Below are 14,788 nucleotides of genomic sequence, written 5' to 3' on the forward strand. Positions count from 1 at the left end.
CATAGTTTGTCCCATGGCGCCCCAGTGCCACCCTGCTGCCACCAGAGCTGGAGCAGAGGGATGCTCCTTGTGTGTCCTGGGGGAGGATTGGGAGCTGTTACACCAAAGGAGGGAGGGGAGATGGAACCAGGCAAAGGCACCTCTCCCAAGGCACCGTGAGCACTGCTACAGCAGAGAGAGCAAGGCAGGCAGGGCTGTGGGAGTCCTACACATTTCCTCATCGGGAAAAAATGGTGGGAGATGTTTAAAGTCAGTGTTTGCTTGAATCTGACATGGCTTGAGGATGATGAGAGCTAAAGGCCCCCCAGACTTCTTCCCCAAGAGCCTGACCACGACCAGGGTCCTGCCAAAGCCATCCTTCCTCCAGTGAAGGACATTTAACTCCAGCCAGGGCTGAGCTGGGGCTGATACCTCCTTTGCAATGTCTCTATGAAACCTGCATGTAAACTGTTTGATTTTGCACTTAAACCAAAGGAGAAATGGGCTTTAAAACTTGCTGCAACAGCTGTTTTGGGGAGTGCCAGAGGCATACCTGCAACCTGAGCTGACTTGGGGCTGGAGAGGAGCAGCTGCCTCTGGGTTGGGGTGTTCAGGGCAGGAGTTGGGGTGCTCTGCTGAGCTGTTGGCCAAGTCCCAAATCTCACTTGTTACCTGCTGCTCTCACTGGCACAGCACCTGTGTCACCTGTAACCTCGGTGCCTGCCTGTGTCCCGTGTGCCCCCACAGCTCCGTACCACTGGATTGTGCCACCTTGGTGACAAGGATTCCTACATCATCGTTCCTCCTGTTACTCTTTGTCAGCTATGTAAATTTGGCTGGAAAACAGCAAGAATTTAATGCAAAATGGAATAAAATTCAAGAAAACAAAATGGAAACAGGCTTGGATCGTGTGTGGGTGGTAGGTGCTTGTGTGAGTCCAGAGTGCTCAATGCAGTTGGAGTGGCCGTGCCAGAAACCACGATTGGCTTTTGGGATGGGGAGGGGAAGGTTCCTGCCAGCATGATGTTCTTCCATGGACTGGGATTCACTGTGCCTGTGTGCTGGCTCTGGGGCTGCAGCCTGTGCCTCAGTCTCTCCCTGGTCTCCAGCCAGTGCTGCTCCAAGGCTCATGAAAGCACAGGACAGTGTGACACCCCCAAGTCACCAATGCCCTCATGCAGCACTGGTGCCAGGGAGCTGGGTGAGGAGGCTCAGGGCTGCCAGCACAGCTCAGGGCTGCCTCAGCTCCACCCCGAGCCTGGGCCCCTTCCAGGCACAGCCATGGACCTCTCAGACAAACCTGGCACAAACAGCAGTCAGATTGCACATTCCTTTTAATCTCTGGCTTGGGGTAATCAATCCCCCAGCAAAACACCCAGGACTCCCAGCTTCAGTCACACTTGAAGAATGGAGCAGTTTCCCAAGTGACCAATTGGTGATTGATACTGCAGCAGCAAAGAGCCAGCAGAGCTGTCACTCAGCACATCCATTCTGCAGGAATTCTGCCTTTGTGCTGCTTCTGTCACTCAGCACATCCATTCTGCAGGAATTTTGCCTTTGTGCTGCTTGTGTCACTCAGCACATCCATTCTGCAGGAATTCTGCCTCTGTGCTGGTTCTGTGTAACTGACAGGGCTGGGCTGAGGCTGCCTGGGCTCTTCACTGCCAGAAAGGTGCAGCTTTTAGGGCTGAGGAGGAAAGGGGACTGGGGGAAGAGGCAGGAGAGCCCACTCTCCTCCACTGCTGTGCTGTTCCCACTGATCCATAAAACCTGGAGAGAGCCACGTCTCCCCACCTGCTGGTGCTGGTCCCAGAGTAAGGTGCTTGGAGCTGGGGCTGTGCTGCCCAGCCTCCCCTGCAATTCCTTTGCTTCCTCACCAGAGCTCCCAGTCTCAGCAGGACCATTCCCAAGGCTGGGGCTCCCTGACAGGAAGATGCTCAGTGTTTGATTTGCAATGGGATGCACTGGCACAGACCCAGGGTGATTTGGGATTTATCAACACACACAAGGCTCCAGTTCACTGCTGCCTGGGGAGCTGCCTCCATCTCTGAGGGACTCCTACATCAGCCTGTGGAGATCTGTTGGGCAGGGCTGCAGGAGGCAGCAGGAGCCTGCCCTGCAACCTGTGCTGCTGCCTGCCCTGTGTAGGACAGAGACACTGATTGGGATGAGCACCCAGTCCTATAAAACAGGAGCTGGGCAAAGCAAAAACAAGCAAGAGGCCCTTGGGCACATTAACCAGGGCAGCTGTGCCTGGTGCAGGAAGCCTGAGGATCCTGAGGCACAGGGCAAAATAAAAATCAGGACAGCAGCAGCACAAGAAGGAGGGCTGGAGGGGCCATGCTGAGTGGAGCTGGGCTCTCCTCTTTAAGCTGGAGAGCACTGAGGCACTGAATGAAGATAAAGGCTGATACTTGCCTGTCCACCTTTCTCCTCTCATTCCTTAGGCTGTGTATGTCGCCTGAAATCGTGCAGCATCAAGGAGCTGAGAAGTGGGAGCAGCACAAAGGCCTGTTATGGCACATTGACCCTTTGCTCTATGTCCCCCTGCCCCCAGGCCAGGCCACAAGGAACACCCAGAACCCTGCAGTCCTGGGAGCCACAGCTGGGCTGTGCCCAGGGCAGGGCCCCCTGAGCAGGCAGAGCAAGGGAATCCTTCCTGGAGAGGGAATCATTGGAAGAAGCTGGGGCTGGCACCCAGGACCTTTGAGCAGTTGCATCACAGTCCCTCCTCACAGCCTCCAGCACATCGGACCTCGGCGAGCGCACCCTGAGGAGAAATCCCTGGGGCAGATCAGCTCTTGGGGCAGCAGAGAGGAGGGTGGGGCTGTGCTCCTCACACCAGGTACGGCGTGTCCAGCACGGCCACCCCGGCCGCCACGCCGCCGTCCGCGTGCTCGACCGCCTTGGTGCGCAGGAGGTGACCGGCGGCCCGGTTCAGCACCAGCTCCCGGCCCTGCCTGAAGGGAGAGGGAAACTGAGCCCCTGCCAGCACAGAGCTCGTGGCACCTCTCTGGGGAGCAGGACGCACCTTCCCTGCCACCACACAGGGCAGGGCTGAGCCCCAGGGCTGACGCTGGGGACCTGCGGTGGTGGCTGCACTGGCCCTTCTGCAAATGGACAGTGCCAGGGGCTGAACGCTGCCAGAGCACCTTTGTTCCCAAAACTGTGTGAAAAGGACTTTCATTTACACCCTATGGAAGTGTGGCCTATGAGGGATTTAAACAAAAGCAGCTCCTATTAGGGTTGAACAGGCATTAGGCCTTCAGGTATTTCAGAGATCACCAGGGCTTCAGAAAAGCCACACATGTGGCTGCACCCAGAACACAAGAAGTGCTCCCAGAAACCAGAGATGAGGCACATCGATCCCAAGATCCCATTACACCAGTAACTCCCAGCATGAGCCCCGTGGTTTTCCAAGAGCTCGCTTGGCAGCAGCTTCAGAGCAGCAGCTCACTATGTGCACACTGCTCAGAGCTGCTGCCAGGGGCACAGACCGAATGGTCACATCTGTCCCCTGCACCTGCACGCCCCCAGACGTCTGTCCTGTGGCTGTGCCTGGGCAGCACAGAGGGCAAAATGCTCCTGCTCCACGTCAGGAGCAGGGAACTGCCCTGGAACAAAAGCACATTCCTCACCTGACATAGACACCAAAGATCCCGAGCTCAGAGATGCATTCGGACACTTGGAGGGGAGTGTGAGCCCTCAGCAAGTAATTCAGTGCTGGCTGGGGTTTGATCTTATCCATCAAGATGTAGGAGGTTCTCTCAGGGCTGTCTTTGATCTTCTCCAGAACCTCCCTGAGCTCTTCACCATAGAGGTTGTTCCCTGGCAAACAAAACCACCACATCAAGCCCTTCCAGGACAGCAGAAGCCCCTGGCCCCAGCCATGTGGCCCTGGCAGCTGAAATAACCCAGCCTTTGTCTCCCTAGGTGCTGCCTGGGCTCTCCACACCCATCACCAGGGCCTTGGGAGCTCCTCCAGGAGCAGCATTGCCTTAGGGGCAGGACTAGCTCCCATGGCTATGTGTACCACAAGCCACTCTATCCCTCAGCACAGAACCAGGAGCTGGCACAGAGCTACTGCCTGTCCCAAACACAGCAAAAAAACCCCATGGAAACCCCCAGGGGCCCAGCCCAGCTCACACCTCCACAGCCCAGCTCGTACCTCCACCTTCACGCTGAGGTTTCAGCACAAAGCGGTCGGGGTCAGCGATGGCTGTGGCAGCTATTCTGTCACCCTCCTCACCCTGGCAGGAAAGGATGGAAACAGGTGGACATCAGGAATAATTTCTTCATGGACAGGGTGGTTTCACACTGGAATGAGCTGGATGGAATCACCACCCCTGGGATGTTCAAGGAATGAAGGGACGTGGCACTCAGTGCCACGGTCTAATCTATACTGTGGTGTTTGGTCAAAGGTTGGATTCAATGATCTTGGAGGGCTTTGCCAACCAAAATGATTCTGTGGACAGCAAAGCCTCAGGGAGCAGCAGGGGCTCCTCAGCAGATCCCTCTGAGCACAGGCATCAACAAATTCCCCAAGGACCACAACAAAGCCCTCTCCTTCTCAAGCAAAGAGCACAGGTGTGCGTGTCCATCCCCGCTCCAGCCCCGCTCCCGCTCACCTCGTCCAGGGAGTAGAGCCCTGCGAAGGTGGCTCTGATGCGAGCGACGGCCTCGGGCTGGCCGGGCAGCAGCTTCTCCAGCGTGCCCGGCCGGCTGAGCTCCTGCTGCACCTTCTTGGTGCCCGCCAGCTGCGTGGCAATGTCGGGGCACTTCACTGCCCGGGAGCGCTCCAGCAGCAGCCGCGCCTCCCAGTTCTGTGGCAGCGAAGGAGCAACCGCCCCGCGAGGAAAAAAAACACACAAAGGGTTTGCTCTGCTCTTTTCTGTGCAGTTATCGACATATGGTTTGTCTCCTCCCTGCCTGCTGGCAGGGACAGGGGGTGGGAGTAGCACTCCGGAGAAGAGCAGGCATGAATTTCCCGCCACCTCTGGGAGCAGCACAGTCAAATGAATCCACTGTGTGCTCCTTCCCCAGCTTGTGCAGTGCTGCCACCTCGAGTCACCAGCAAGATCTGCTCTGGGCTAATATTACCAGCAGCCTGATCGTGCTAAGAGAGCACAGAGTGATCTGTAGACCAAGTCTGAAACCCTTCAGCAGGTGCTAACCTGTGTTAACCCCTATTGTACAGAAGCAATTCAGTGCTGCACTAAGGGATCACCCCCTGGAGAAGAAAGCACCCGTTTTTCTTACTGCAGGGTTGCCCACCTGCTCTCTGGAGTCACAGCTTCCCAAAGCTCTCGGCCACACCGCGCAGGACTGACCCCACCCCAGCCAGGAGAGCTGCCCCTGGGATTATTTTGAGCCTCCTGGGCAGTGCCCAGCTGGTGGTTTCTGGGGCAGGGAGGTGGGTACTGACCTGCTGGTCGTAGACCTGGGGCACGTAGCCCTCTCTGTAATACACCACTGCAACCTCCTGGCCGTCCCTGGAATGGAAACCAGAAGTGCTCACAAAGCCAGGCCAGGCCCTGCCCCATCCCAGCACCAAGGGGGGGATCACAGGCCCCTGCCCCTTCTCCTTGGCCTTCCTCTTCCTGCCTGGCTCTGCCAGAGCAAGCTGAACACCACAAGCCCTGCCTCCTCTCCTGAACCACAGCTTGGCCCGTCCCAAGACACTGGGAGCTACACCCTGCCTCTGCTCCAACCAAGGACTCAATAATTCTGACACCCAGCTCAGCAGAGAGGTAAGCAACTCATTTTTAACAGCTTCTACCCCACACTGGCCTGGGGGACTCAGCCTGGAGAAAAGGAGGCTCAAGGGAGACCTTGTGGCTCTGCACAACTCCCTGACAGGAGGGGACAGGCAGAGGGGTCGGGCTCTGCTCCCTGGAACAGGGACAGGACAAGGGGAAACAGCCTCAAGTTGTACCACAGGAGGCTTAGATTGGAGATTAGGGAGAATTTCTTCACTGAAAGGGTGGTCAAGCACTAGGACAGGTGGCAGAGGGCAGTGGAGGGACCTGAAGATGTGAGGCTGTGGCACCTGGGGACATGTTCAGTGGTGCTGGGGTTGGACTCGATCTCAGAGGTCTTTTCCAGCCTTAACAACTCTGTGATTGTGTGATTCTTGAAGCTGGAGGGAACAGAGTTCTTCTCCTGTGGCAATTCAAGGCAGGACATCAACTCAACAACCTGAGAGGCACCAAACCACCCTGCCAGGGCTGGGCTGGCAGCACAGCTGTAGCACCACATGCACAAGCTTTGGCCTCAAAACTGTGCACTTGGTGTGGAAGCTGCTGGCAGGCAGAGAGGAGGCATCCAGCAGTGACAGGGGAGGATGCTCAGGAGGAAGCACAAGGGATACACCTGCTCCTCAACTATCCAGCCATGACAAGTACATTCATTAATTAAACACAGCACTGAGCCCCAGGGTCAAACCATGGAAAAACGACTCCCAGTACAGAAAAATCACTGTCCTGAAACCACATCCTCCCTTTGGTTCATCCAGCTCCCAGCACATTACCTGGAAATAGGACAAACGTCACACTTGGGACCAACTGGGAGGCTGTGATCCTCCCGTCCTGGTCTCCACAGGGAGCAGGCAAGACACTGAGTGAGTTCAAAGCCAAGAGATCCCCAAAGGACATGGAATGCTTCCTCCTCCAGCACTAACAACCCAGCCCAGCTCCCACTGGCAGAGCAGCACGTGAATAGTAAACAGGAAATGGCTCTGTGGAAGCCTCTCAAACAGCCAGGGCTGTTCAGAGCAGACCTTTGTGGAGGAGGTAAAGATCTCACAGAGAAATGAAGGCTGAAGCCTGAAGAAGGGAGATTATGACTGCAGCTGTAAGGGACTGATGTGTGTCTGCAAAATCTCACCACTGTGAACACAAAACCATCTCAGCTCCGAGAGGAAGCAGCAGCCTGGAGGCTGGAAGAGAACTGCTTTCTCAGACAGTCACTACTCACACTGAGTGTGGCTGCAGGCTCGCAGTGGCAGCCCTGTGTGCCCCCGAGGCGGCAGGAGTGCGCACCTTGGCTCATACTCACACATACAGCCTCCTGCTGGCATCCAGGGAGCCCCGCTCAAACACGTCCCGGAACCGCCTCCTGACCACACGGATATTCCTGCCAACAGCAGTGCAAGAGTCACCAGCATGGCCACAGGCACCTGAGCTGCAGAGCACGGGTGGAATCGCTGGCTGCAGCAAGGAGGTTCCTTCACAAATAGCCTCAGGCTTTGTGCTATGGAGCCAGAGAAATCCTACAGCCAAAAAACCTCCCTGTTTAGGAACCCATCCTATGTTTCCCATGATCTGCCATCAGTTTGCTCAGTTTTCCATACCAGAAACTGAACCATCTCCTTCCTTTCCCATCCCAGGAAAATTCAAACTTTACCTGTTCCAGAGCTCATTTTCTACACAACGTTGATCAAAAATATTCCTCTGGACATCCTCCACCAGAAACATCACCACAGCCCTGGAAGAGATACCAAGGACATCATTAAACCCATAAACACTCCACATGCTCCCAGCTGGGTCACCAGCTTTCCATCTCTGTGATTCAGGCTCCCTGCACTGCTCCTGTTCATGCTCTCCTCTGTCCTTACGTTTGGGACCCGTAGAGCTCCCAGGCTTTGGCAATTCCCAAGGCCAGCCCCTTCGCTGGGTTGTTGGGCAGCAGCTGTGATGCCTCTTCAGTCTTTCCCAACACTTTCAACACCAACCTGAGGAACACAAATGCTGTAAATGCCATGTGCACGCCCAGCTGGCCCAAGGGAGCAGCGTGGAGAGCACAGGGGCCGTGCAGTGCAGCTGCTGCAGTGCCACAGGTGCTCCTTACCTGTGCACGTCGGCAGTGCGGGAGGTGAGCCCCCCGAAGCTGGCAGCAATGGTGTTTATTTCTATCTGTCTCAGAGCTGCTGTGCCATCCAGCCCACAGTCAAACATGTAATCCGAGCGGTTGATGCCCAAAAACACAGTCTGGAACACAGGGAGGGGAGCTGGGGTCTCCTGTCGCCTTTAACTGCAAATCCTTTGATGAGCTTGCTTCAAAATCCTCCCGGGGCAGATCCAGTCAGAGGATCCCAGAATGGTTTGGGTTGGAAGGGGCTTTAAAGACCACCTCATCCCAGCCCCTGCACTGGGCAGGGACACCTTCCACTCGACCAAGTTGCTTCAAGCCCTGTCCAGCCTGGCCTTGAATATTTTCAGGGATGGGACAGCCACAGCTTCTCTGGGCAAGAGATATTACGGAATTTACTGTGCACCTCACCACCTGCACAGTAAATTCCCTAATATCTCATCTAAACCTATTCAGTGTCAGTTTGAAGCCATTCCCTCTTGTCCTGTCACCCCCAGGTTGACACAAACCACCGCAGGTCACACACCTGGGTGCTCTGCCCCCTGCCCAGGGCCCACAGCCCTCTCAGAGCTCCAGAGGAGTTCCCAGCACTCCTGAGAGTACAGGAGCTTCTGCAGGGATGGCCTGGCTGGTGCAGGTCCCAACAAGACACATGTCCCTGCACACTGAGGCTCCCAGAAGACAAGGACAAACCCCATGAAAGCCTCCCTCTCCAGACCAGGCTGTTTCCAGCAGCACCAACCAGAGAGCTCAGCTGTTCAACAGGGCAAGGTTCTGAGCTCACCAGCTGTGACAAGACATTGCAGTGCAGGCAGTGACCAGCCTGGCACAGCTCAGAGTCCAGAGTGCCAAAGCTTGCTGCCAGGGCCCAGGCACCCCCACCACAATGCCAAGGGGCACAGACCACTGGGATCCCCTGCCAAGGTACCTGAGCCAAGCCTTCCTCCAAAACCTGCAGGTAGATTCTGAAGAGTCGAGCTGTGAAGTCGTCTACCTTGATGGTGCTAGAGAGAAACACAGACCACGTCAGCCCCCTGCTGCTGCCACAGAGGAAGAAGAAAATTAATTCTCCTGCAGAAAAAGCCCTTAGCAGGGGCATTCTCCAGCACAAAGAGCAGGGCTGGGACTCAACCAAGTGCTGTAACACTGTGAAACACCTCCCCACGAATGCTCAGTGCAAAACTACAACACAAACCCAGTTTGCCAAGCACAGCCACTCCACAAAAGGCCCTCCTGTGCAGAGGTGACTCACTGGCAGGGCAGATGGGACAAGTAAAGGCAAAGAAATGCAAAATTCTTCAGGTTCAGGGAAGAAACCACAGGTCTCTCTGTGTTGCACACACAGTTCAGAGAGGCTTCACAAGCTTCATCCAATCCCCCTGTCAGGCTCCAAATCCCACAGACTGTGCCCCTGCTAGAGTAGATCTGGCTTTTCCTCAGGGCCCCAAATCCCTGAGCAACACCTCCAGGGAGCTGCCCTGGCACAGGGCAGGCACCTGAGCCCACACAAACCCCAGGTGCTGCATTCTTTAACCACAGGTACAAACATGTCCCCACAAGCTCTGGCTGCAGCCAGCTCTGGAACAGGCACGAGCGTTGGAACAGCTCCAAGGGGTCAGGCTTTAACAAAACAAAAGGATGCTGGAAAACAGCCTCCTCTGCTCTGTCCCAGTGCTAGAGGCAGCAGCACGTACACAGGCAGCACAGAATGGGCAGTGGGAAGGGAAGAGGGATTTGTGGAAGCATCAGTCCCACAGTCATGACTGACAAAGTCAGGTCACTCCAGAGGGCAACAGCCACAGATAAACTCAGCAGAACCCAGGAGCCAGAGCTGGACAGTCCTCCTGCACCCAGAGTTTGTGGCTGGGAAAGAGGGGACTGATGGAGGGTGTGGAAACAGAACAGACACCTCCTTTCCATCACTGCTGCAGCAAAGCTGGTGGTTACTGGACAGACACAGGCAGAGTAAGACTAAAAGAGACTCCTAAATCCAGTACTCAAATACTTCAGTGATTTGCATTTAAGGCCCAGGGGCCAAAAAGCTCACAAGTACGAATTCACAAGCCTGAAAAGTGGTGAAGTTGAAGATCATAGCAGGGAACCAGGTCTTGGCTAGATGTCCCATTTTCTGGGGCCCAAGAAGATCTCAGCAAGGTAGGGTTTCCAGATTAAAATATTACATTAAAATGCAACACGCAAAAATGTTACCTGGCCAGAGTTTGCTCCAGGAATTCTTTGTTTTGACTGATGGTATCCACCAGCAGGTTAAAATCCTGCTGGACAGCATAGGCTTGTTCAAACAAGGCCTTGGGCACTGCGGATGGGAGCAGCGTGAAGGGCGCGTAATTCACCACCTGCAAGCAGGGATGCAGCAGAGCAGTCAGGTGTGGGCAGCTGAAGAGGAGCTAAGCAGGCGCTTCCTCTACTTGTCTGAAGGCTGAAGCCACCCCCAGCCCTGCCACCCCATGGCCTCGACCCTGCTGGTTCCTAACTTTTGAGGGTTCTGCTTTACAAACCACCCACAGGGCACTGCTGCTCCAGCGCCTGGGCTGGGCTGACTGCCTGCCCCTGGCTCCACCTGAACTGGACAGCACTGTCTCCAGAACGTCTCAGGGGCAGAGAAAAAGTTAATTTGCCAGTCCTGGGTTCTGGCTGTCAGTTACTTCCTTTGATCCTGGCTCAGTGAATCCAGAGCTCTGCCTCAATCCATGTCTCAGGCAGGGGGTCACACTCAAAGTCCATGGATTATACCACAGAGAAGTTTCCAATTCACCTGGATTTTTACATGAAACAAGTGACACTGGCAGTGTGTTTGGCCTCTCCTCCCAGGCTCCTTCTTCCTCTCACCCTTCGAGATCACTCAGAGCCTTGACCCAACATCAGGTCAAGGAGCAGTGCTGTGGTGAAGACCTCCCTCCTTGTACCCCTGCCAGCTGCCTGCTTGCCCCCAGGCTCCTCAGGGACCCTTCCCCAATGGTGCCACAGCCCTCCTGCACAGGGGTACTTCTTCCTCTGAGACCCCTCACGGCATTCTGCTCCAACAGGCTGAGCCTCCTACCCCAGCCATCCGCCAGGGACTGCCCAGAGGCAAATCCCACACATCAGCCACCTCCACCCCTGTCACCTCACCCAGGTATGGGACAAAGGCTGACTGCAGCTGGGAACATGCCAAAAGCAGAGGCCCCTCTGTGAGACTCTCCTCTGGTTCAAAGGTTCATATGGGTGGTGAGAGGCTGGGAAAGGGATTAACTCCCAGCACCACAACTGGCAACTTCCTAAGCCTTCCCAGATCTATCCTTCTCCTTGGAAAAGGGAATCTGTACGGCAGGGCTGTCCCTTGGGGAGGTGCACTCATCATCGGGATGGGCTGTGAGCTGCAGCCCCAGCGAAGGCCGTCCCTTGGGGAGCCGCTCCTTGAGAAGGGCTCAGGGACCCCGGCACGGCAGCGGCTCCTCCCCGCGCCGCGCACTCACATCCGAAGCGTGCGGCTGCTCCCCGGTCCGCATCAGCACCCCCGCCAGCAGCGCCGCGTCCACCGCCGCCGCCGCCGCCTCCCGCACGGCCGCCGCGTCCCGCACCACGTCCTGCCAGGCCGAGGCCATGGCAGCGCTGCGGGCACAGCACAGCGCGGGTCACCGCCCGGCCCGCACCCCGACCCCGGCCCCTGGGTCCTGACCGCCGGCCCCTGGCTGTCCCCGGCCCCTGTGTCCAGACCCCCGGCCCCTGGCTGTCCCCAGCCCCTGTGTCCAGACCCCCGGCCCCTGGCTGTCCCCAGCCCCTGTGTCCAGACCCCCGGCCCCTGGCTGTCCCCAGCCCCTGTAACCTCACTCCCGGCCCCTGGCTGTCCCCAGCCCCTGTGTCCAGACCCCCGGCCCCTGGCTGTCCCCAGCCCCTGTGCCCTGATCCCCGCTCGCTGCCCCCTCGTCGGCCCGTCAGTGCGTCCTGACCCCCGACCCAGCTCCGCGACCTCCGGCCCCTTCCTGGTTCCCGCTCCCCGCTTCCTGAGCCCCAGCCCCCGGCACATCGCTGTCCCCTGACCCCCGAGCCCTCTGCCCCTCTCCGGCCCCCCGCCCCTCACTGACCCACGAGCCCCGGGCCCTCCCGACTCCCGGTCCCGACCCTTCGCGACGCTACCTGTCCCTCCGTGGTCACCAGACCGCCACTAACCTCGATCCCCCCGGGCACCCCCGTTCCCTCACTGACCCCAGTCCCTCACTGACCCCAGTCCCTCACTGACCCCCGATCCGTCCCGGCGGCCCCGGTTCCGCCGCCCGGACCCGCTCCGGCCGCTCGCTGCGGGTGCTGCGGAACGCCCTGTGATTGGACGGGCCGCGCCCCTCGCCCCGCCTTTCCGGCAGATTGGCAGTTCAAAGACCCAATCAGCGTGGGGGAAGAGCCCCTCGTGTGCGAAGCCGTGCGCCGGGGGCGGGAGGGGGCGGAGCCGCGCCGGGAGCGCGCAGCGCGCACGCGCAGGGCGGTGCCACGGCACGGTGTGGCGTCATGTCGCGACAGTGTGAGGGCTACGGAGGCGCAGGGGCTGCTCGGGGCCAGAGCTGCCGGGAGCCCAGAGCGGTGGAAACGGCGGGCGCAGTGCTCGTAGAGGCCCTTTCCGCCATCAGCGATCGTGTGGTTCCGTGAGAACGCCTTACCTTACCGGAGCTGCCTTATCTGCCGCCCTCCCGGGAGCTGAAACTCACCCTTGGCAGGCAGGGGAAGACAGGAAATGCAGACCTGCCTTAGGAAGTGAAAGGAATTGAAAAATACCTTTATGTTTTCCGTTTCTCGCCCTCTTCCTCACCGCGTGCCTTTGCCGCGCTGCCGGCAGGCCTGGGCAGGGCTGACCGAGGGTCCCCGGGTGCAGCCCCATCCCTGGTGTCCCCTGTAGGTCCCGTGGGGCTGCCGAGTGCTCCCGGGGGTCCCCAGGGATGCCCCTGGCCCTGTGCCGGGGCAGGGAGGTGCTGCCAGGTTCTCAGCAGTGTCTGGGGTGCCCTGGGACACAAGCTGAGATTGTTCTGGCCCCGTGACTGGATTTGTGCTCCCTCTGCCGCGGTTCCTCGGGGACAGGGCTGCTCTCTGCCCTCGTGTCACACACAGCCAAGGCTGGGGCTCCTGTGGGCCTCCTCACCTGGGGACGCCTGGGAAAGAGCAGATCTCAGAACCCTTCTGTGGATTATAGGACATTCATTTCCCAGCAACAGAGACATTGTAGGAAATTGAGAGGGTCAATTTTCTATTAGGAACAAGCAAAATTTAGATGTAAATAGATCAAACCCAAGCAGGTCCTTTCTACTTTTTTGTTTCAATATACAAAAGAACTGTCAGTCCTAACATTGTCTGCCCTCTGAATAAGTGCAATGAAATGGAACAACCCTGTGTTGGTACCTCCAACACAACAGTGTGAAAAGAAACAAGATTTGTTGTCATCACAAGGCAAACATTTGTGTATCCACTGAAATAACACGACTTGAGCATTTTGATAACTCATTTAGGACAGAACTGTGAGGCTCCAACAAAAGCAGCAGGGCTGGAGCTGGTTTGGACCTGTGCTAGGAACGTTTGAAGCCATGGAAGGCTGGTGAGGAGATGGGGTGTGATGCTGGTGTGCAGCCAAGAGTGCAAGAGGTGGACACCAGCCTGACATCTGCATCCCAACAGGAGCCAGCCCTGGGCACTGGCAGCCCAGAGCCCCCCATGTGCCAGGCTCACCCCACAGCATGGGCAGCGAGGGGACCCTGCCTCTCTCCTCCCCTCTCAGCACACCCAGGGCTGCCTGAAGCTCTGGGGCCACAGCAGGAAGATGTGGAACTGCTGGAGCTTGAGAGGAGGCCACGAAATTCCTGAGGGAACTTTCCCTATGGGAGAAGGCTGAGAAATTTGGGCTGCTGAGGTTGGAGAAGAGAAGGTTGTGTGGAGACCTCCCAGCACCTTCCCAGAGTGTGAAAGGGCTACAGGGAAACAGGAGAGGACTCTGTCAGGAACTGCAGTGACAGGACAAGGGGGAATGGGTTCAGACTGAAAGAGTAGGGTTACATCTGATGATTTTTTTACTGTGAGGGTGTTGGGCCCTGGCACAGGCTGTGCAGAGAGGCTGTGGATGCCCCATCCCTGGGAACATCCAAGGCCAGGTTTGATGGGGCCCTGAGCCACCTGGTCTGGTGGAAGGTTGCTCAGGTTGGAACAAGATGATCTTTAGGGTCTTTCCATGTGAAATCATTCAAGGATTTGATCATTCTATGATCCCTATCCACCACTGTGGAACAGCCCTGGAATTCTAGTGATATCACAGCTCCCAGAGTGTCCCAGGTGGCACTGCCAGGAGCTGGAAATGACCACAGCACACCCTTCACCTCCTACCAGTGGTCACTTGTCATCTGCTCCCTGATACGCCCATCAGTTCTGAGCTGTTGCTGCTGCCTGGATCTCAGCACCAGCCCCAGCAGGACGTGCACTCCTGTCCCAGTGAAGGTGCAGTGCCATTCCAGAGAGGGGGGTACCCCTGACTGCCCGGCCAGGCTGGAGCCCTGTGGGGATGGTGTGGGACAGGGACCGCTCTGTGAGGCTGGGCTGCCTCACACAGCCTGACAGAGATCAAGAGGAGGAGATGGAAGTGGGTATGGAGGTGGATGTTGAAGAGTTTGTCAAGGAGCTGGAGGTTGATACAGAGGACGACATTGAGGAGGTGGAAATGGATGAACAAGGTGAGGAGGAGCCCATGATCCTGGGATGAAGACCGACCCCAGCAGCAGGACAGGCAGGTGCTGGCCATGCTGTGTCCACAGGCAGAGTGGGTCCCCTGCGGCCAGGCTGGGGCTGGGCTGGGTGGCCCTGCTCAGGGACACGGTGCCCCAGGGGGGCCCTGGATTGTGGCAGCACAAGCACCACCCCTGGCGTGCCCTGTGCTTGTTTTGGGCCACGCAAGCCCCATCCCAGCACCTGGGGC

The 14,788-nt window shown here is 57.4% G+C and overlaps 1 protein-coding gene across 1 annotated transcript; it reads right to left on the reverse strand.

The window, feature by feature from the left end:
- Positions 1–1,295: 1,295 nt before the first annotated feature.
- Positions 1,296–12,220, reverse strand: GSS (glutathione synthetase). The gene is made up of 13 exons (XM_063404666.1): positions 12,086–12,220; positions 11,322–11,457; positions 10,057–10,202; positions 8,777–8,852; positions 7,828–7,967; positions 7,595–7,711; positions 7,384–7,464; positions 7,036–7,113; positions 5,405–5,471; positions 4,608–4,802; positions 4,148–4,229; positions 3,618–3,807; positions 1,296–2,939 (listed from the first exon to the last, which is right to left on the reverse strand). The coding sequence occupies exons 2-13, from the start codon at positions 11,448–11,450 to the stop codon at positions 2,816–2,818; spliced, it is 1,425 nt and encodes a 474-aa protein (XP_063260736.1). The 5' UTR covers positions 11,451–11,457; positions 12,086–12,220; the 3' UTR covers positions 1,296–2,815.
- Positions 12,221–14,788: the final 2,568 nt, after the last annotated feature.

This window comes from Prinia subflava, chromosome 8 (assembly GCF_021018805.1).
Source record: "Prinia subflava isolate CZ2003 ecotype Zambia chromosome 8, Cam_Psub_1.2, whole genome shotgun sequence".
Classification (NCBI taxonomy): domain Eukaryota; kingdom Metazoa; phylum Chordata; class Aves; order Passeriformes; family Cisticolidae; genus Prinia; species Prinia subflava.